The following is a 20,570-nucleotide window of genomic DNA, read 5'->3' on the forward strand; positions in this document are numbered from 1 at the left end:
CAGATGATACCTGTGAGATTCTTCTGGAGGCTGCCCTAGAGGGACCATTGAGACTGCCTGTGAGAGTACTCAGAATCAAGCCCAAGTGTATCATGTAGGATACCTATGAGAGTCTTCAGAAGGGTGCCCTAACAGAACCATGGAGACTGCCTCTGAGAGTACTCAGGAGAGTGCACTAGAGGAACCATGGAGGATACCTGTGTGAGTGTTCAGGAGGGTGCCTTGCAGGAAATATTGAGACTGCCTGTGAGAGTACTCAGTAGGGTGTTCTAGAGAAATCATGGAGGATACCCATGAGAGTCTGCAGGAAGGTGCCCTAGAGGAACCATGGAGATTGCCTGTGAGAGTACTCAGGAGGGTGCCCTAAGGGAACCAAGGAGGATGCCTGTGAGAGTCCTCAGGAGGGTGTTCTACAGAAACCGTGGATGAAGCCTGGGAGAGTGTGATGGTGTGTGCCCTAGAGAGATCATGGAGGATACCAGTGAGAGTCCTCAGGAGGGTGCCCTAGAAGAACCAAAGAGGATATCTGTGAAAGTCTTCAACGGAGTGCCATAGAGGAACCATTGAGGACACCTGTGTGAATCCTAAGGAGGGTGCCCTACAGGAACCATGGAGACTGCTGATTAGAGTATTCAGGAGGGTGCCCTAGAGGAACCATTGACGGATACCTGTGAAATTCATCAGGAGGGTGCCATAGAAAGACCATTGAGACTGACTGTGAGAGTCCTCAGAATGGTTTGTCTTTCTGACCCAAGTGAAGAATGTCCAAGGATGGAGGTGTGACTTCTATTTCAGCTTGTCTTGGGAAATGGTACATTAAACTCTTTTCAAAGGCAGGTTTTGCATTCATACAGGTACAATCCCCAACTGGACCTAATAGCCTACAGCTTAGGCAAATGTGTTCATCCATCAGATCTGTTTTTTTTTTTTCAATTAAACATTGAGATTTATGCTCCTTGCTGCATATGCCAGGATAAAACTAAAGAGAATTAGTTCATATTATAGTAACTCCCTGCCTGGGTGATGCACACTAGGACTTCTTGAAGATGCAACTATAGTTTTCAATTTTAATAGTTGTTCACAGTTCCCCATCAAACAGGTATACAAGGAATGTGATTGACTTGCAATATGGCATCATAGTGTGTGTGTGGGAACAAGAATAATTCAGGGAAGATGCAGAAAGAAAACCTTCAGATTAAACAGAAACACACTTATAAACTAGCATCATAATGCAAAGATAACTGGTCCATCATGGAAATACAGGAATGTACCATAAATGAAATGTGCTAATATCATTGTAGCAAAATATGATGATGGAGTTATAATACAGGAGAAATTGGAGGCTGAAGAAAACAATATTTTTATAGAAACTTGAGAGGTCCTATACCTTTCTAAATTCTTAAAGAAGTCAAGGAAGTAACTTTATGCAAGACCCATCACAGAGCTCTCTGATGGCATCATATCCTGAACATGGGGACAGAGACACCTAAGCCTTTCTGGAGGGACATCTGTGGGATATGGTCACTTGCATCCTTCTGGACTCAGATACTTCACTAAAGATCAGGGAAGATCAAAAGTCCAAGGCTCAGGACCTTCTCAGCAATTCCCCTCCTTAGTCACAGGGAGAGTAATATCTGTGCTACTGAGGAAATGTCACCTGGCACCTTGAGAAACCCACAACTCTCAGGTCCACTCACCTTGGTGTGCTGCAGACAAGCTCTGTGTTGGTCCTTCTGACAAGGGGCAGCTTCCCACGTCCTATTTGTACCCTCCAGCTTTGTGGAGCTCTTGCCTACCATGAGCCACCACCAGGACTCCAGTTGTCACAGTTGACACCTGTCACGGAGAAGCAAAGCCCTGCAGAACCTCAGTCCCTGGGGAGGGCTTTCCCTCTCCCTGCACAATTACTGCATTTGATGGACCAGAAGTTAACCCAGGCTTAATTGGGGCTTAATTATTTTAACAGAAGTTTGTGCAGAGAGAAAGTAAACAAGCAGCCAAGCTTCTGTATTTGAGTTCCCATGTCTTGGCCTTCCCTTCCCCTTCCCAGAGGTCCACAGTTGAACCAGAATGGGGCTGCTTCCCCTCATATTCAAGACCTTCTCCAGCCAAAGGGATGTGGTGCTGATGAGCAGCACTGGGGACTCTGCTTTAGAACAAGCCCCAACCAGCACCTGGGCAGGACGGAGTCACCTTGCTGCATCTATGTACATTGAGGTCACATTGCAGCCCTGGATGACTGTTTTATTCCTCATATGTGAAACAATAAGCAAGCCCAGAAACTCTGAAGGATCCTCCCAACCCTCCCTAAGAACATCAGTCCTGGCTGTGAAGCTCAAGGACACCTCTGTGATCATCTATAGACAAGTATAATCCTTCCATATGTTCATTCTGCTGCCCTCCTGGTCCCTGATCAAAGGACATGAACATGTTGGGCTCAGGGCTGAGCTGAGAAGAGCATTGGTTCTCCACCCATGAGAGCAGCACAGGGCTTGGCAGGAGGGCACTGTCCCCTCATCCCATGTGACCCTGTTTCCTTACCCAGTGGTGCACTTGGCACAGAGCAGATACTGGAATCACTTGTGCATCAATGAAAGATGAGCCCTTGGAGAAGAGCAATACTTTGGGTCATTTAGATGAGAAGATGTCTCAGGAATGAGAGCAGGAAAATAATGTCACTTACTCAATGCACCTCACATCCAGGATTAAGTTCTAAATACCATTTTCTGATACAAAGGAAACAGGCTGTTTAACACATAGTTTGTTTAAGGGCTAATTCAGGGAAAGGTGAGATGAACCTGGAGCATCTAATATGTCATATAGTAAGGAAGGGCCCAAGAGGGATGGGCATGCCAACTAGGGGTCCAGCTTGCAGAGTCTGCCACCCTTTGTGGAAACCAGGGAATCACACTGAATCATGACATGAAGAGACCTCACATTCCCTATCAACCAAGAGCACACAGGTCCACAATGGAAATAAGTGAATCAGAGAGAAGAAGAAGCTCTAACTTGAATGGATCATGAAACAAATAAACAAAAAAGGAATAAAGGAAAATGAAATTAGAAAATCATCCCTTGGCAACATCGTGACAGTAATTTCATCAGGAGAAGACCATCAGTGGATGCTAAGGGTGGTGGGCAAGGGTTTAGGTGTCCCAGGAATTCCACATGGCCTCAAAGTGTCTCCCTGATGCCTCACTCATGCCAAATCATGCAACAGTCACATGTGTTGGACACCAAGAAAATGACCTGGCTACCAAAGGATGACAGTGCAGGTCAGAGAGGCCTCTCCAGCAGCAGGAGGCCCAGAAAGTGCCATCAGCCTTCAGCCCTTCCCTGCTGTGCCTGCAAGGCCTTTCCTGAGCCAAAGCACAGAGAAAAGCCAGATGAAGGGAAATTCCAGGAAATGTTCCATGTTTTCTTAAAACCATCCCTGTAATAAAAGGCAAAGGAGGACTCAGGAGTTTTAGAGGATAAGGATCCTAAGGAGACATGACATCTGAATGCTGTAGTGGAGAATTTGGGATTACTTTTGACACAAATAATGTGAATGGTACAGAGGGTAAAATCTAAATATGTTCTAACAAGAAATTTGCTGATTTTAATTATTGCACTCGGGTCCTGTGAGACATTATTTTCTTTTTAAGAAATAAACACTGAAGTTGGGCGTGGTGGCACACACCTGTAGTCCAGTGACCTGGGAGTGGGGCAGGAGCATCACGAAGCTCCAGGCCAGCTCAGCAACTCAGTGAGGCCCTAAGACTGAGTGATACACTGTCTGAAAATAGAGTGTGGGGGGAGCTCAGAGGTGAAGAGCTCCTGAGTTCAATCCCAGTGTAAGAAAGAGAGAGAGAGAGAGAGAGAGAGAGAGAGAGAGAAGAAGAAGAAGAAGAAGAAGAAGAAGAAGAAGAAGAAGAAGAAGAAGAAGAAGAAGAAGAAGAAGAAGAAGAAGAAGAAGAAGAAGAAGAAGAAGAAGGAGACAAAGAGGACAGGGAGGGAGGGAGAAAGGAAGGAAGGAAGGAAAGGAAGAAAGGAAGGGAGGGAGGGAGGGAGGAAGGGAGAGAAGGAAGTAGGAAGGAAGGAAGGAAGGAAGGAAGGAAGGAAGGAAGACAAGGAGAAAGAACTGGATGGTGTGACTACCCTCAGGATGGAGTCAGGATGGCCAGGTTCACAGGCAGAGAGGTAAGCTGGAGGGTGGTAGGTCGACCACCTGCCCTGAGGGCAAACTGTCCTGGGGCCCCTGCGATCCAGATGCCCAGCAGAGACCTATGGAGGTGCCTCTCCAGAGCAGACCCCACTGCACACAGTCCCACAGTCCCCATCAGGGTTGCCCGGGCCATGAGCACCTCCCATGCAGACCTCAGCATCCACCCCACCTGGGAGCTCCTGCACCTGGTCCTCTGCACAAAACCCGTGGACTCTGCTTCCCATTCTGTCCTAACACTGTGGGAGGGAAGCCCTGCCCTCTCTCTGCCTGGATCACTACCAGGCCCTCAGCTGTCAGAGTGGAGAGGGACACAGGAGGAAGGTGCAACAGCACAGCCCTGGCTCTCTCAAAGTGGATGGCCACCCAGGAAGGAGGAAGCAGGGCAGGGGGCACAGCAGTGAAGATCTCCCTCACTCAGCTGGATGCTCCCTGATCTGCATGGAGCCCTGTCCCCCTGGCCATTCCCCTCCCTTTATATGTGGTGTGTCCTGCTCTCCTGTGGGTGCACTCACAGTTCCTTCTCACCATAGAAGAGGTATTATGGAAGAAACAAATATTGCTAAATATGAGAGTTGTTGAGTTGGACCCACAAGATTTTGAGTGTGTGTTGAATTTTGCAGAAGAAGAGAGTTAAGGATGAGTGGATTTTGGAATTGATTGATGGGATCTGGTAGACTAAGGTAGAAAACACAGGGACGTGTTCAAGCTGGGAACTTTCAGATGAATTCAACAGGAGCTGGGATTCATACTGTAAGAGATATTTAAGGACTTGAACAAGCAGTTCCGTTTTGGTGGTGTGGAAATCAGAAAGAGTCTGCTTTGCAACTTCACATATTTGTTTCTTCTTCAACAAATGCCATTAACAGTATACAATGTCCTGCAAAGAGTGCCCCAGGGAAATACAAAGATTTCTTGAGCAAAGTTAGTCCACTGCATGTACCACGACTGTCTTCCATACAGCAGGAATGTGCTTGACCTGACTGTACCTGCAGGCTCCTATCAGTGCTCCTGATGCTCTTCTCAGGAAGGAACTCAAAGAACTGAAGTGATTATGTTCATAAAATTACAAATGGTTTTGAACATGATCAGGATAACAATGTTCCTCTTTCAAACTGGATTTGTCAATGTGGGAAATATTTCTGTCTTTGTGAATTATATAGTCATTTTCTTAGTGGCCTCTGGGAAGAAATCAGTGCTCCTTTTTCTCATCCACTTGACTTTTACAAACTTCCTAATGCTCTTTTGCAGAGGAATGCAAAAGATAATAGCAGCTTTTGGTTTGAGAATCTTCCAAGATGATGGAGACTGTAAAACTGTTGTTTACCTGCAGAGGGTGGCCAGGGGCCTGTCCATCAGCACCACCAGTCTCCTCACAGTGGTCCAGGCCGTCACCATCAGTCCCAGAGCCTCCAGGTGGGGGAGGCTGCAGCCCAGGTCTGCCTGGCACATCCTTCCCTTGTTGCTCTTCTTTTTTAGTATATGTGCTGCCGAAGCGAGCACATGTTGCTCTTCTTTTTCATACTCAATATCTTGATAAGAATGTTTACATCTAACATATCAGCAGCATGAACACATCACAAATTATTAGCAGTTACAGGTACTGTTACTTTTAGTCAGAAAACTGGATAATCAGATGGACTTTTTTCCCTGTCATGGTCCTTCAAGATGCTGTGCTCCAGAGTGTCTTGGGTGGGTCCAGTGGCCACATGGTGTTCCTCCTCCACAAAAATCACCAGCATGTCCTCCACCTTCAGACCTCCAAGCTACTCTACAAACACACCCTGAGGTGAAGGCTCCTCAAAGCATTCTCCTCATTCTCCTTTTGATATTATCTTTTCTTTTTTTTTTCCATTGGGTAGATTGTTTTATTTCTTTATATTCAAGTTTCTCCTTCCACAAGCTTTCCATAGCTGTAAGTGCTCAAGAATTTGTGACTCTTCATTATGCAAATCTCAGTCCATTTGTGCTGATTCACAGAAGTGGACATCTGGCTAAATGTTGGACTTACAAAGAGAAAAAGACATGGAGAAAATGTCCACTTAAGAGATCCTTTCAATAATTAAGTTTGAATTCACCATTTTTTGTGTTGTATGTGATGCAAAATCTGGTAAAATTAGGTGAATTATACATAATTACATTCTGCCACCACAAAGCTGGTGACAGTTCTGAACTGACAGAGGTCATCAGACGCTGGAGGGTCCCACCCAGCTTTCCATCTGCTTCCCCCACCTTTCAGGAATGGGCTCATGTTCTCATGCATGTAGGATGTCTCCTGCATACCACCCCTTCTGCTAGTCAGGTACAGAAACTGAATAACAATTCGTATCAAAATTACTTATACATTTCTTAACCCAAAAGACCCAGTGCTGCTGATATACATGTTCATGTAAAATATGCAGCTGGACATAGTGGTGCACACCTGTAATCCTGTTTGCTCGGGAGGCTAAGGAAGAGGATCACAAGTTCAAGGCCAGCCTGAGCAACATAGAGAGGTCCTAAGCAAATTAGTGAGACCCTGTCTCTAAATAACATATAAAAAAGTACTAGAGAATATGGCTTAGTGGTTAAATACCCTGGGTTACATCCTCAGTATTAAAAATAAATAAATAAAAATAAAAAAACAGACAAAATGAAAAAATTTAGATTGCAGTGCTATTCTGAAAACAAATCTCAATGTCCAAGGAGTGGGAAAATTTTGGTTGTTATTTAAAAATATTCCTAAATGTTCTTCTACTCAATTGAACATTATCAAACTTCTTAAAGAAAGAGTGAATTCAAGCTGTGCTCTTTTGTGAAGCTATCTAAGGCATATTTAAGATTCACTTAAAATTTCAAGCAGTGTCACAGTGTTTTAAAAAGAAATACAAAACATGCCATTGAATTTCCTCTGCATATGAACATCTGCACAGTACGAAAGAGACTGAAAGAGTAGTTGCCTCTTTTGAGAGATGTGAGTTTAGTGCAGTTTTATTAAGGAGAGTTCTATATTTCTTTCTGATTTTCTAGATATTTGAATGCACTTTGAAACAAAGGAATGGAAAATCCATGTTGAAAAGAATCCGCGCCCTCCTCCACAGCATTGTGCTAACCTTCATGCTGCCCATGCTTCAGTCTCTCCTAACTTCAGAAACCCACCAAGTATTCTGGTTCTAAATGAAGAGAAAGACTGGCCTTGTCCTTTTCTTGAACCAGAAAATATTGCGGGGCACAGTTCTGACTAGGAGGTATTCCATGGGCCACTCTGAACGTCTGTGATGCCGCTGTGCTGACTGCACATACTCACTTGCAAAGCTTCAAACCCATGAAACACAATGTGCTCCAGTTGAAGCACGGCCTCTGTGTCTCCTGGGGCCCTGCATTTGGGTGTCTTAATCTCTCGTGGACCATGGTGAATGCCTGCTCTTTCCAGTTGGTTTGTGCCAGGTCACTAGAGGTTTTAAGTAGCTTAGTAACATCATGTGTCATATTCTAATACTTTCAAGCATTTATCTTCCTCATATAATGCTTGCTGGCTTGAAGACAGCTCTCCTGTGCCGGCCTGCTCCTGACAGGGAGCATGGAGAGCCAGACCACGTGTGTCACCCATCCCTGAAAAGGCCATTGCTCTTAGACCCACAGGGAAGGAGTCCTGGAAGTGCAGTTAGGAATGCCACGTGAGCGATCGAATCCTGAAGGACAGGACCAGGAGCAGCTAACATATAGAAAGTCTTTAGCAGAACAAGAGGAGATTTTGGGACTGGCAGCAAAATTTAGTCCAGATTTGCCTGGATCTTAGTTTTCTTAAGTGTTATTCTGTCTTTATCCAAAAAGTTGGGCTTGAGTTGAGAAAACTGCATACACTTATAATTAAGTTATAGAAGTTAAGAAGAAGTTATAGAAGAAGAGAAGCACATCATTAAAGTCATCACACCTCAAGTGGAGTGGTCGATAGAACCAACTAGAAACTCATTCGTAGGACACAACTACAGGGCACAGGCACCGAAGTTGCCACTTTGTGTGTTTGCAGTTTTGTTTTCACCAATTAAGAGGAAGTAGTCAGGTGAGCTCTGCCTCAGTTTGTCTTTGAAAGTGTTCATAATATTTAAAGTTTGGGCTGGGGCTGTGGCTCAGTGGCAGAGCACTTGCCTGGCAAGTGAGGCCCTGGGTTTGATACACAGCACCACATATAAATAAACAAATAAATGAATAAATAAATAAAATAAAGGTCCATTAACAACTTAAAAAATATTTAGAAACATTAAGTTGTCCCAATAGTACCCAATTGTGGTGAGAGAGATAAATTTCCAAGTTAAAAAAAAAAACTGAAGAAACACATTAACTCAGCCTAGCAATATTATTACTGATGTATCACAATCAAGTTGATAATATTTAACAAATTTAACAACAACTTGAAAAAAAACAGAAGAACACTTTACCTAAAATTCCACATTGATTCCTAAGGGTAAAGGATTTCTCATAAGAAATACTGGACCAGAGACAAAACTCCATAGATCATTTGATGCATGGTTGGAGTAACACTTTGGATCCTTAGAAATTATCATCAGTTCGTATTCAGTGACCGTCAGTCATTCCCCACCACCAGTCACCCGGAAGTTACTGCTCTTCCCTCTGGGGAGCAGCGGGAGGCAGAGACCAGTGCACCTGGGCAGGGTACAGGTCCTCCTGAGGACCTCCCTCCCCACTGATCAGGTGGCTCTGGGTCTGAAGACGGGTTCAAGGGTGGGAGCAAATGAGGAGCCCTGACAGCTGCTCTGGGATTCAAGGGATCACATTCTGAGCACCTGGAGCTTCACTCCATCCACAGACAAAGCACAGAGAGGGCAGATGTTCACTGTTCCACTCTATAGACATGATGACAAACAGGGCAGTGACCAAGGTCTTCCTGAGTCACACAATTCTAATTCTCCATCATGGTGACCAGAGTCACCTTGCCCTTGGAAAATAGGTGCCACCCTACGGGAAGTGACCTCAGGATCAGATGGTCCCTGTTGTGTTTAAGGATTCCAGTTAAATGCTAGAATCCTCATGAATTTCTTCAGTAAACACTGCTGGTAAAACTGGAAGTGTACATAAAAAATGAAATTGGACCCTTGTACCACACACAATCTCAAATCAAGCTGTGTCAAAAGGCAGACAGAAGACCTGAAGTCACACAGATGCTTGAACATGATACAGGGAAAACACTCCTCCAGTGTGGTCTTCCCTGGGGGATTTTGGATGTGACCCCTAAAGCAGAGGAACAGTGGAACCAACCACCAGGTGGGACTCCATGAAAATTATTAGCTTCTCCACAGAAGGAGACAACCCCACAAAGAAAACACAGCCCATGAATGAGAAATATTCACAACCCTATGCCTGATAAATGTTTACTACCCAACATCTATAAGGAATGTATAGAGCCCTCCAACCTCTAAACACAAGTGCCCCATTGAAGAATGGGTGACGGTATGAACAGAGTTTTCCAAGTCCAGCAGGTATGAGACATCACTGATCATCTGAGAAATGACAAATTGAAGTCACCACAAGACCCTCCTTGTGCCTGTGAGGTTGGCTGTTGTCTAATGGACAGTGCATAAAAAGTATTCCTGGGGTGGGTTGAAGAAAATCAATGATGTTTGATAGGAAAACATGGCACTGTGGTTATTTTTTATGTGGTTGGTGGGAATGTCATTTACCATTATGAAAATGACCTTTATGAAAAAGTACATGGAAATTCTACAAAGAACTAAAAATGTCAATGAGAACCTTGAGCAAAAAGAACAATTGGGCAGCATTATTGTGTTATAGAAGCAAAGTGTACTCACTACAGAACAGTGGTAATCAAGACATGGTGGTGTTAGTATAAGAAGGACTCACACAGTGCTGGACAGCATTGGAGCCTGAGCCACCCACACGTCTGCAGCCACCTGTCACAGAGGTGCTCAGAAAAAAGTCCCAGGGAAACAGTCTTTTCAATAGCAGTGCTGAAATAACTGCAGAGCCACTGAAGAATAATGAAGTTAGATCCCTGCCTCTCACCAGGTAAAACCTATTCCAAATGGATTAAGGCTTAAAGGACCCACAACCATAAAACTAGTAGATGTAAACAGGCAGGAAAGACCTAGGACATCAGCATGGTCATGAATTGTTGAACAAAGTGAAGAGACCACCTGTGGAGTGTTTGAAAACATTTGCAAAAGATTTGCCTCACGAAAAGTTAAGAAACAGAACATACATAAAAACAAAAATTCATAGCCAGGGCTGTGGGTGTACCTTGCTGATGGAGTGATTTCCCTAGCATTTGCAAAACCCCGGTTTCTATCCCAAACACTGCAGAACAATCAAACAAATGAAAGACTTAAGAAAAATTAAATGGGAAAATAAACTAAAACAATTGTAAAAGCAAAGCAAAATGATACACCAAGAGGTAAACAAATACCCTGATTTAAAGATGGGCACCCGACTTATGTGTATGTTTCTCATGTTTGCTCAATGTCACTAATCACCAGGATGGTGCAAATCTACACCACAATGTGATAGCCCCTCACCCCAGTTAGAGTGTGTGTTCTCAAAAATGCAAAGGACAACCAGTATTGGTTAGGGTGTGGAGAAAAGGGACCCCTTACAGACTGTAGGTGAGAGTGAAAATAAATACAGCTGTTATGCAAACACTCTGGAGATTCACATAACATTCACAGTAGGGCTACCACAGGTCCAGTAATCCCACAGGTGGGCATCAAGCCAAACCACCTTACATCAGTTTATTGAGGAGGCTCTGCAATCCTACATTCTTTGCAGCAGAAATAGCCAAGGAGTGGAACCAACTGCAGTGGCCATCAGTGCATGCCTAGAAAGCATCCAGTGGTCCTTATCTCACCCTGGACACACAGCAACTCAAAATGGGCCCATGACCTGGGCTTAGGCCAGAATCTCTGCCACTCTAGAAGAAAACATAGGGTCAGGCAGCGACTTTCTCAGTAGGGCCCCTAAAGCTCAGGAAAGGATGTCCAGAGTTAATAAATGGGAGGCATCAACTTAAAAAGCTTCTGCACAGCAAAGGAAAGAATTGGAAGTGTGAAGAGAGAACCTATAGAGTGAGAGAGGATCTTGCTTACTCTTCTGACAGAGGATGAATATCTGGAATATATAAAGATCTCAAAAAACTTCACAGGAATTATCAAATAACCCAATTAATGAATGGGCAAAAGAATTACACAGACACTTCTCAAAAGAAGAAATACAAGTGGCCAACAAATAAATGAAAAAGTACTCAACATCCTTAACAATCAGGAAATGCAAATCAGGACAACATTGAGATTTCATCTCACAACAGTCAGAATGGCAGTCATGAAGGATACCAACAAAGATAAATGCTGGAGAGGATGTGGAGAAAAAGGGGCACTTTGACACTTTTGGTGGAACTATATATTAGTACAACCACTATGGAAATCAGTGAGGAGTTTACTCAAAAGACTAGTCATGGAACCACCACATGACCAGTGTTTATCCTAGGTATTTATCCTGAAGATTAAAGGCTCCTTTCTACAGTGATACATGCATATCCATTTTTATGGATCACAATTCACAATAGCCAAGCTATGGAACAAGTCTAGGTGTCCATCAGTGAATGAATGGATAAAGAAAATGTAGTATATATACACAATGGTGTTTTATTCAGCCATAAAGAAAAATGAAATCATGTCATTTGCAGAGAATGGATGAAACTTGAGATCATTATATTAAACAAAATGAGTCAAACTCAGAAGTTCGGGGTTGTATGTTTTCTCTATTATGCAGCAACTAGAGAGGGAAAAGAAAAGGAAAGGTGGGGGTGAATCTCATGAAAATCTAAGGGTGAGAGTAGAGGAAAGAGAGGTGGGAAGAGGGAGGGAGGGGGAAGTGCAGGGAGTGATATTGGCCAAATTATATGGTCATGAATAGGTGAGAAAAAATTCCACCACTGTGTGCAACTACAGTGCAGCAGCAAAAATGTGGGGAAACGTTGGGTAATATATGTGAAGAAATGAGATTCAGTCATGAAAGGAATTAAATCCTGGTGTTATGGTCCCGTTCCGACTAATCCCTGGAGAGTCAAAGTGAACACACGGTAATGCAAATCACACAACGAGGTTTCATTAAAGCAAGCTCGAGTCTGGACCACGACCAGCCCCTCAGACAGATACAATGGCTGTGGGGGGAAGCGGCCCTGAGTGGTGAGAAAGGGCTCTATTTAAGAGCTTTTTCAGCATTCATACACAAGGACCTGTACATTATTGGTTAACATTCAGTCAGCTAAATATTTGTCCTCCTTTGGTTTGGTCCCTCCACTTTATTTGAATCTTATTGGGTTCCACCAGAACTGAACAGTCCTGGAGGGAGCAGGGAGGAGGGAAGAAGTGAATTATGAGGGAGAGGGGTCAGGGCTAGGTCCCCTGTCCTTGATAGATGGGTCTCCGAACAGCTGCATGTTCCTCAGATGGATATCTCTTAACAGCCTTGATAAGCCCGGGGCTCAGCACATCCCATTTGACCTGTATTGGCCCTGGAAGTTGCCCCTGTGGCTGCTGGATCCTTGGTGCTTGCATGCCCTTTTCCTGGTGGCCCAGTCCACAAAATAGCTTGTGTATACAAGGGGGCTGCACGGATGGCACCCTGTTCTCAACATTGGCACTGGCAACACTGTGCACGGAAGTACAGATGATTTATTAGGTGAACTAAGCCAGGCTTAGGAATGTACTGCATGATCTCAATCTTAGGTGGACATAAAAATGTTGATCCCATAGAAGTCCACAGTAGAACAGGGTCACCAGAGGTTTAGGGGGAGGGGAGGATGGGAAAGCGGATAAATTATACTAAGTACCAGTTACATGGGAGTGAGGAGCCCTGGTGGGCTATGAGCAGCAGGGTGAGAGCAGACAGTGGTAATGTAGAATGAATTTCAAAAAGCTGCAAGAAAAGGTTTTCAATGTTTTCTGCATAAATGATGAATATTTCAACATATTACACACAGACACATACACCTGTGTGTGTGTCTGTGGACTGTACATCATATGTAGGGAAACATTACATAAATGATAGATTTTTGCCTACTTTAAAAGAAGTAAGAGAGATGAACTGTGTTGTTGAAATATCTTTCTAAGAAGCTGGAACTTTGAGTCCTTCAAATCCTCTCTCTCAATCCTCACGGAGAATCCAACATCATTTTCTAAACGGAGGACAGAGGAGGGAGCCAGTCCAAGCATTCACTGCCTGGGATTGCCCTTTTCAAAGGAGCCGTGTTATGAGAAGCTCCGCTGGCAGGTCTGCCAATCTGTAAGGAATATGGAATCACTGCTTCTGTTGAGGACAGGCACTGGAGGACACTTCCACAAGAGCCTGTCATTGCAGAATTCTGTGTAGACCCAGCAAAAGATGGAGTGTAATAGAGATCAAGTGGAAGAGAATCTGTACAATTTCCTGCAGTAACAGTAGCAGGTAGAGAGAAACAATCCTGTTTTAGAGACCAAATTTTGAAAAGAAGTGTTTGGCAAAATGCTTCCTAATGAGGAAGCAGGTTCACAAAAGCTCTCATTGGTTCCTTGTAGTTACACCAACATGGGCTCATCTACCTGACCACACTCGCATGCAGTGCCCTGTGCTCCCTGCAGGCCCACTGCTCCTCTCTCCATGCTCTCCTGCCTCCCCTGTTCCCTCCCCTCTCTGTTCCTCTTCCTTCTTTCGATTTGTTCAGTTGGTGCTGCATAGATACACACAAACCTGAAATCCACTCTGGTACTCTCACATGAGCACATGGTGTAAGTACCTCAAGTTCTTTCCATGGTTCCTCCTTGTCCCATATTTCTCACTTCCCTACTCCTTCCTCTACTCCATGGATATGTTTTCTATTTTTGTTGGATCTGACTAGCCTATTCCCCCTAATTTTCCTCCAGTTTCCCCAAATGAAAGGCAATATTCAACCCCTCACTTTCTGAGTGTGGTTATTTCTTATAGCCTGATGTTCTGCAGTTCCACCCATCTCGCAGGCAATGGGATACTTTCACTCTTCTTCATGGCTGAGTAGAACTCCATTGTGTCCATACACCACATTTCCTTGACCATTCATCTGCTGGTGGAAGTCTGGCATGGTTCCATAACTTGGCCATTGTGCATTGTGTTGCTATATACATTGATGCACTTGAATCATTATAGTACGCTGCTTTTACTTTTTTGAATAAATACCAAGGAAGCAATGGGTGGTGGTTCCATTTTCAGATTTTTAAGCAAGGTTCACCCTGCTTTACTGGATGGTTGTCCTAATTTTTATTCCCACCAAAAATGTATGAAAGTGCCTGTTTTGTCACATCTTTGACAGAATCTATTACTATTTGTATTTTTGATTAAAGACATTCTAACTGTGGTGAGATGAAATCCCCTGTACTTCAGAATTGCATTTCCATGGTAGCAGGCATTTGAGGTATTTTGAAGGGGAGAATGTGGGTGCATCTAGCCATTGTGTTTAACTTGTTTAATATACGAGTTATAAAGAATCCTATGGCAATGTCCTTGACCTGCCAATGTGCACAGGTGGAGAAAAGTGACTCCTGTCCTGCCCAGGTGCTGGTTGGGGCTTGCTCTGAGAGCAGAGTCTCCATTGATGGTCAACACATGCCACATTCCTGTGCATTGGGAAGCCCTTTAATGTGAGGGGAGGTGACCCTCTGTGTCACAGAAGCTGGCCCCATTCTGGTTCAGCTGTGGGCCTCTGTGAAGGGGTAGGAAGGCCAAGACATGGGAACTCAGATACAGGAACTTGACTGATTGATAATTTTCTCTCTGCACAAACATCTATTAAAATAATTAAGCCCCAATTAAACCTGGCATGACTTCTGAGTCCAACAAATGCAGTAATTGTGGAGGGAGAGGGAAGTCATCCTTCAGGGACTGAGGTTCTGCAGGGCTTTGCTTCTCCCTGACAGGTGTCAACTGTGACACCTGGAGTCCTGGTGGTGGCTCATGGGAGGCAGGAGCTCCACAAAGCCAGAGGGTACAAATACGACCCAGAAAGCAGCATCTTGTTCAAATAACCAACTCAGAGCTTGTCTGCAGCACACCAAGGTGAGTGGACTTGAGTGGTGGATTGACTCTGGATGCCAGGTGCCCTTTCCTCTGAAGCACAGATATCATTCTCTGATTGAGCCAAGGGGGTTGCTGAGAGGGACTGAGTCTCAGGACCTTTCCTCTTCTGGTATCTACAGGTATGCACCAGGGCCAGGAAGATGAAGGACCATTACAGCAGATGTCCCTCAGCTAAGGCAGAGCAGCTTTGACCCTGTGTCAGGGTCAGGATTCTTCAGAGAGCTCAGTGGTGGGTCCTGAGGAAGGAAAGTTAGATGCTTTGTCTGCTTTTAGAAAAGCTCAGTGTCTCCAGTCTCCATGCTGTCCTGCGAAGACTGTGAGCATTCATGGCTCACATGAGATTTCTGCATATGGTTTTTGTTTTATTATTGGGATTCCAAGATGCAGTTTTTCTCTAGCAATATGTTTTAGGTCCCTAATGCAGAGTGTTTAATGAGAAGTCATTCTTTTTGCATCATTTATAAACTGTTCTCACACATAACATTACAACATAATGATAAGTCAAATTCATTCTTTATATGCAAGTTTGTTGGAGTGTCTACTAAGAGCAATTAGGATTTAAAATCAAAGTTCCTCTTTGTGAATTCCAGGTTGTTGTCATTTTGCTTGTATTAAAATTCCAGAGTAACTTCTTTCAGATTAGTTCAGTATCATGTAGGAGGGACCACCAATCTCATATGAATCTAGAACGAATTAGCCCTGGAAGGATGCATGTACCTTCCTAGCCGGTTGCTGCTATCTCCAGGTGGGGGATGATATATCTCTCTGAATGCAAGACCTTCCTTTTAGAACCATTACTATGTGATTCCAAAATCGATCTGGGATTACACCAGTCTCTTCTCTGAAATTCTTCATTTCATTTTGTCAGAGTGAAAGAGAAGGAAGTTATATGTCTCAGAAGTGCCTCACAAATTTTATTCAGAACTGTGTAGTTTGGGCAGTTCGAATGGGATAAAAATATGAGAAAAACTAGAAATGGTCAAGAAACACGGAAATGTTGGCCAAGTCCTCAGGGCCATGATGTTCCTGAATCCAGTCCTTATAATCCTTCACTTCCTAGTTGAAACTGCTGTGCCTGGATCATTAAGACTTGTATAATAAGGCATTACCCAGTAGACATTAGAATTTTGTGCTGTTTATTTTAAGGCATTGTACAGTTTTATTCTCCCCATTTGTTAGTGCAGGAAACAGAGGTGGAAAAGTAATCATGATTCTTCCTGAATTCAAGGACTACATGGTACCAAACCTGAGAACAACCTGTATTCCTGTCCTTCAAGTTCCCAGGGACATTGAGCAGAGGAATTTAAAGTAATTGTTTAATAAGAAGCAGGAGCTGTGGGGAAGTGAGGAATTGCATTCCACATACACTGATACATGCAAATCCTAGGTTTCTTTCAACATCATTTGTTTTGGAAAAAATGGGCACATTTGACATAAGTTCTTAGGTGATATTTGAGACTAAAAAGTAGGAACCTGTCCAGGACTGCATGGAAATGAGCTGCAGTGTTTAAACTTCACAGCAGCCCAGTAGTGGTGCAGGTGGGAAAATAGACAACTGGAGCAGGCTGCAGAGTTGGCTGAAGTTATTATTTCCCACAAGGTTCTCAAGGACTGTGAAATACTTTCAAGACCCTACTGAGTTATTTCATTCATGACAAGTGGCTCCAAATGTAGTTTTCTACAAGGAGAATTTACTCGGGAGTCTTAAATCATACACTGCCTTCCTCTAGGTACAGACCACAGCAGGAGGTCATTCCTCCTGCCCTGCCCGCTTGAAAACACCACCCCATGCAGAACTGACCCATGCTTACTTGGAGACCCTGAGGTCATCAGTGGGAACTCAGCCCTCTGCTGAAGACCCTGTCAGAGCAGCATTCCATGGCTCTCTGGCCTCCCTCACCTGCTGTGTCCTGTCTATATCTGACTTTCTCAGGGTAGAGACTGAATTCTGCACGCCTTTGACTGATTGGTTTTTCCTGTTGGATTCCATCTGTAAAGGTTGAGTTCAATGTCACATTGAGGACTACAGGGACTCTCTGAGTATCCATAAGCAGTGAAGCCAGAGTCACATTGTTGTGTAGGAGAACACAGAAGGGAAGCTCTTGTAATCAAAGATGGAAAACTCTGAGCAAAAAGCAAACCTCCAGTTGTGCTGACCAAAATGAGAGAAAGGAACACTGAACAAAGCAGGAATTTGAACTATGGCTGAAATTACATTTATTAAGACATTGAAGCAATTGGATTTTACGAATGGCTCTGCATGTGTTGTCAAGAAGTAGAGAGGCCAAGCATGATCCTGGACTTTTGTAATTCAAAAATGAGCATACATAGAATGAAATAAAAAAGATAGGGAGCAAGCTGATTGGGGGAGTGCAGGTTTAATGTGTCCATGCTGAGGATGACCACGGATGGGATATTAAGGATTTGGTCAAGCAGCTTGGTATTATATGCATGGAGCCTGAAAAACTCTGGGACACAAATTTAGATTTTTGAACAATAGTCCTCCAGATAGCGTTGAAAGTAGATAGATTCATCCTTAAATGGCTAAGGTACACGAAATAAATATTTGTACTCATTCTTTACCACTGCATATATTCTGATTATTTTGATATTCTAGAAATTTCTGTTATAAAACATTTCTTTATATAAAATATCACCATTATTCTTTCTTTCTTCTAAAAGGTGTTTGGTACAAACAAGTTTTTCTGCCTATGACTAAGAAATGGTTTTGTATCTTGTCAAGGGAATAATGTTTGTGTTTCTAACAGGACTTGGTGTCGTGGGGAACATCTTTATTCTTATGAGCTATATGTGCTTGTTTAGAAGCACCATGAAATCTGCACACCTTATTCTCATCCATTTGGCTTTTACAAATATTCTAACTCTTCTTACAGGAGGAATGTCAAGGACAATATCCAGTTTTGGGTTGAGGGGCCTCATAGAAGATATAGCCTGTAAGACTGTGATTTACCTCAGTAGGGTGGCCCGGGGCCTGTCCATCTGCACCACCAGTCTCCTCACGGTGGTCCAGGCCATCACCATCAGCCCCAGAGCCTCCAGGTGGAGGAGGCTGCAGCCAAGGTCTGCATGGAGCATCCTTCCCTTGTTGCTCTTCTTCTGGATTCTCAATTCCTTCATAAGCATGAACTTACCATTTTACATAAAAAATATCAACAGCTTTAACACATCACAAATTATTAGAAATTATAACTACTGCTATTTTCAATCACAAAACTGGATTGTTAGATGTCTTTTTATTGTTCTTATGGTCCTTCGAGATGCTGTGTTCCAGGGTGTCATGGGCTGGGCCAGTGGCTACATGGCCTTCCTCCTCCACAAGCACCACCAGCATGTCCTCTACCTGCAGACCTCCAAGCTCCTCTACAGAACTCCCCCTGAGATGAAGGCTGGTCAAAGTGTTCTCCTTCTGATGCTCTGTTTTCTCTTCTTCTATTGGACAGATTGTTTTATGACTCTATATGTAACTTTCTCCTTAGAGAAGCATTTCATAGAAGTAAGTGCTATAGAATTTGTGGACCTTGGCTATGCAATCTTGAGTCCATTTGTGCTGATTCACAGGGATGGACACCTGACTAAATGTTGGCCTGCTCAGTGAGAGAAAGACATTGATTTAGAAAAGTCCTAGTTCATTGATCTTTTCAGTGAGTAAGTTTAAAGCCATTCTTAGTTTTTTGTTGTTGTTGTTGTTGTTGTATGTGATGGAAAAATGAAGTAAGGGTAGTTGAGTCTCCTAGAGGCATATTTCCATACCACAAGCTTATGAGAGTGCGATGACAGATGTCATAGGAAGCTGGTTATGTGTTCTTCCTCTATCTCTCTCATGTCCATGTTTGTATTTGCACTTTTTGTCTCATAAACCTCAACATCTGTTGATATGTATTGATATGTAAAGTGTGTTTATTCATGATTAATAGGAAATATACTTAAAAATAGAATTGAATAGTATACATATTGGATGTCATCTACATTATAAAATCTACAAGAATAAACAGACTTAAGATGAAGTTGTCTTGTTTGATGGAAATATGGAGATATGATAAAATAATTTAGTTTTATTTCTGTATTTTCTGATTTCTAACTCACATTTTGAAAGAATTTTTCTCCAATAAATGAGAAACTGGTTTTGGTCACATTTCATGGCTTGTTTCAAACACACTCGGGTTAGAGTCTATACCCTGCTTGGCATTGTTCACCTTCTTTACATCATACTATGATTTGTAATTAAATGAGCTTTATTTTCATTTTTCTTAAATAGAACTAAAACCTATGTTCACATAGAATACACCGATATGGCAAAAATGTAATTGATTAAGTCATTTAAAATACTATTGATGGTGTTGATGCATTGATAATATTTCCTCCAAGACATCAGAGTGGAGGCAGAGGCCCCTCCCTCCATAGCCACATTGTCCTCTGTATCTTTCCCATGACTCTGTTTATGTTTGATAGTTTGAAATCTCTAGTAAAAAATGGTGAAGACCTTTCCTTTGTGGTTTCCTTTTTAGTATATTAACATGGGTTTAAAGTACCATATGAATGTTATTATCTCATACTCCAAAATTAGGGTTTATCCACTTGATATAATAGTGGTGTCCTTGAAGACAAAGTGTGTACTATTTTCTTCCATCCACATTTTTCTGTGGAGCTGTTTCCTAAAATGTAGCATAGAGAACAAGAGAAAGCGAGCCATCCCCCAACAGGTGATCACCATTGGACTCGAGGGCAAGGAGTGCAAATCCCACAGTGCCACTAGGAATGAATGACATGTAAAGGAGGAATCGTGAGGATTATGTGACTGAGCATTAACAACACACAAGTGTCTAGATGAGTGAGAAGATGGCTCATGACTGTTGGAAATGATTTTTCACATTTGGATTTTATTTTCCCTACATAAATATAACTCTTCTTCACTCTAAAATGTGGGAATTGAGAAAATAAAAGTGCATCGGAAATCATGATTAGAAAATAACTGAAAAGCATTATACACAAGATAAATATTGTTGCACACATGTGGAGTGGGAGAGAGGAGAGGAATGGGAAACACCAGCCATTGAAACACACTACCATGACTGTAGCACACAGGTTTCTTTGATTTCTCAAATGTATATAGGTCATTCTTAAAAGCAGTAAAATGTAAACAGTGAGATAAATCTGCATCAGTTTTGCCTTAGATTTCACAATATTCATAGTAGAGATGACTAAATATTCTACTAATTTTTGTGAGATAAAGCTCTACATAGAGAAACCC

General features: G+C 42.9%; 2 protein-coding genes across 2 annotated transcripts; both read left to right on the top strand.

The window, feature by feature from the left end:
- Positions 1–5,303: 5,303 nt before the first annotated feature.
- On the top strand, positions 5,304–6,266 carry LOC124989419 (vomeronasal type-1 receptor 4-like). Its single transcript, XM_047559271.1, has 2 exons — positions 5,304–5,654; positions 6,108–6,266. The coding sequence occupies exons 1-2, from the start codon at positions 5,304–5,306 to the stop codon at positions 6,264–6,266; spliced, it is 510 nt and encodes a 169-aa protein (XP_047415227.1).
- An 11,757-nt stretch (positions 6,267–18,023) lies between these two features.
- Positions 18,024–18,917, top strand: LOC124988960 (putative vomeronasal receptor-like protein 4). Its single transcript, XM_047558811.1, has one exon. It carries the CDS (start codon positions 18,024–18,026, stop codon positions 18,915–18,917), a length of 894 nt encoding a protein of 297 aa, XP_047414767.1.
- The last annotated feature ends 1,653 nt before the right edge of the window (positions 18,918–20,570 follow it).

This window comes from Sciurus carolinensis, chromosome 7 (genome assembly GCF_902686445.1).
Source record: "Sciurus carolinensis chromosome 7, mSciCar1.2, whole genome shotgun sequence".
Classification (NCBI taxonomy): Eukaryota; Metazoa; Chordata; class Mammalia; order Rodentia; family Sciuridae; genus Sciurus; species Sciurus carolinensis.

Bases quoted from the DNA above. Each gene is read 5' to 3' on its own strand.
- LOC124988960 (XM_047558811.1), top strand. From the start codon at position 18,024: ATGGTTTTGTATCTTGTCAAGGGAATAATGTTTGTGTTTCTAACAGGA.
- LOC124989419 (XM_047559271.1), top strand. From the start codon at position 5,304: ATGTTCCTCTTTCAAACTGGATTTGTCAATGTGGGAAATATTTCTGTC. The intron at 5,655-6,107 runs ATCCTTCCCTTG...TCCTTCCACAAG, and splicing joins AGCCCAGGTCTGCCTGGCAC to CTTTCCATAGCTGTAAGTGC.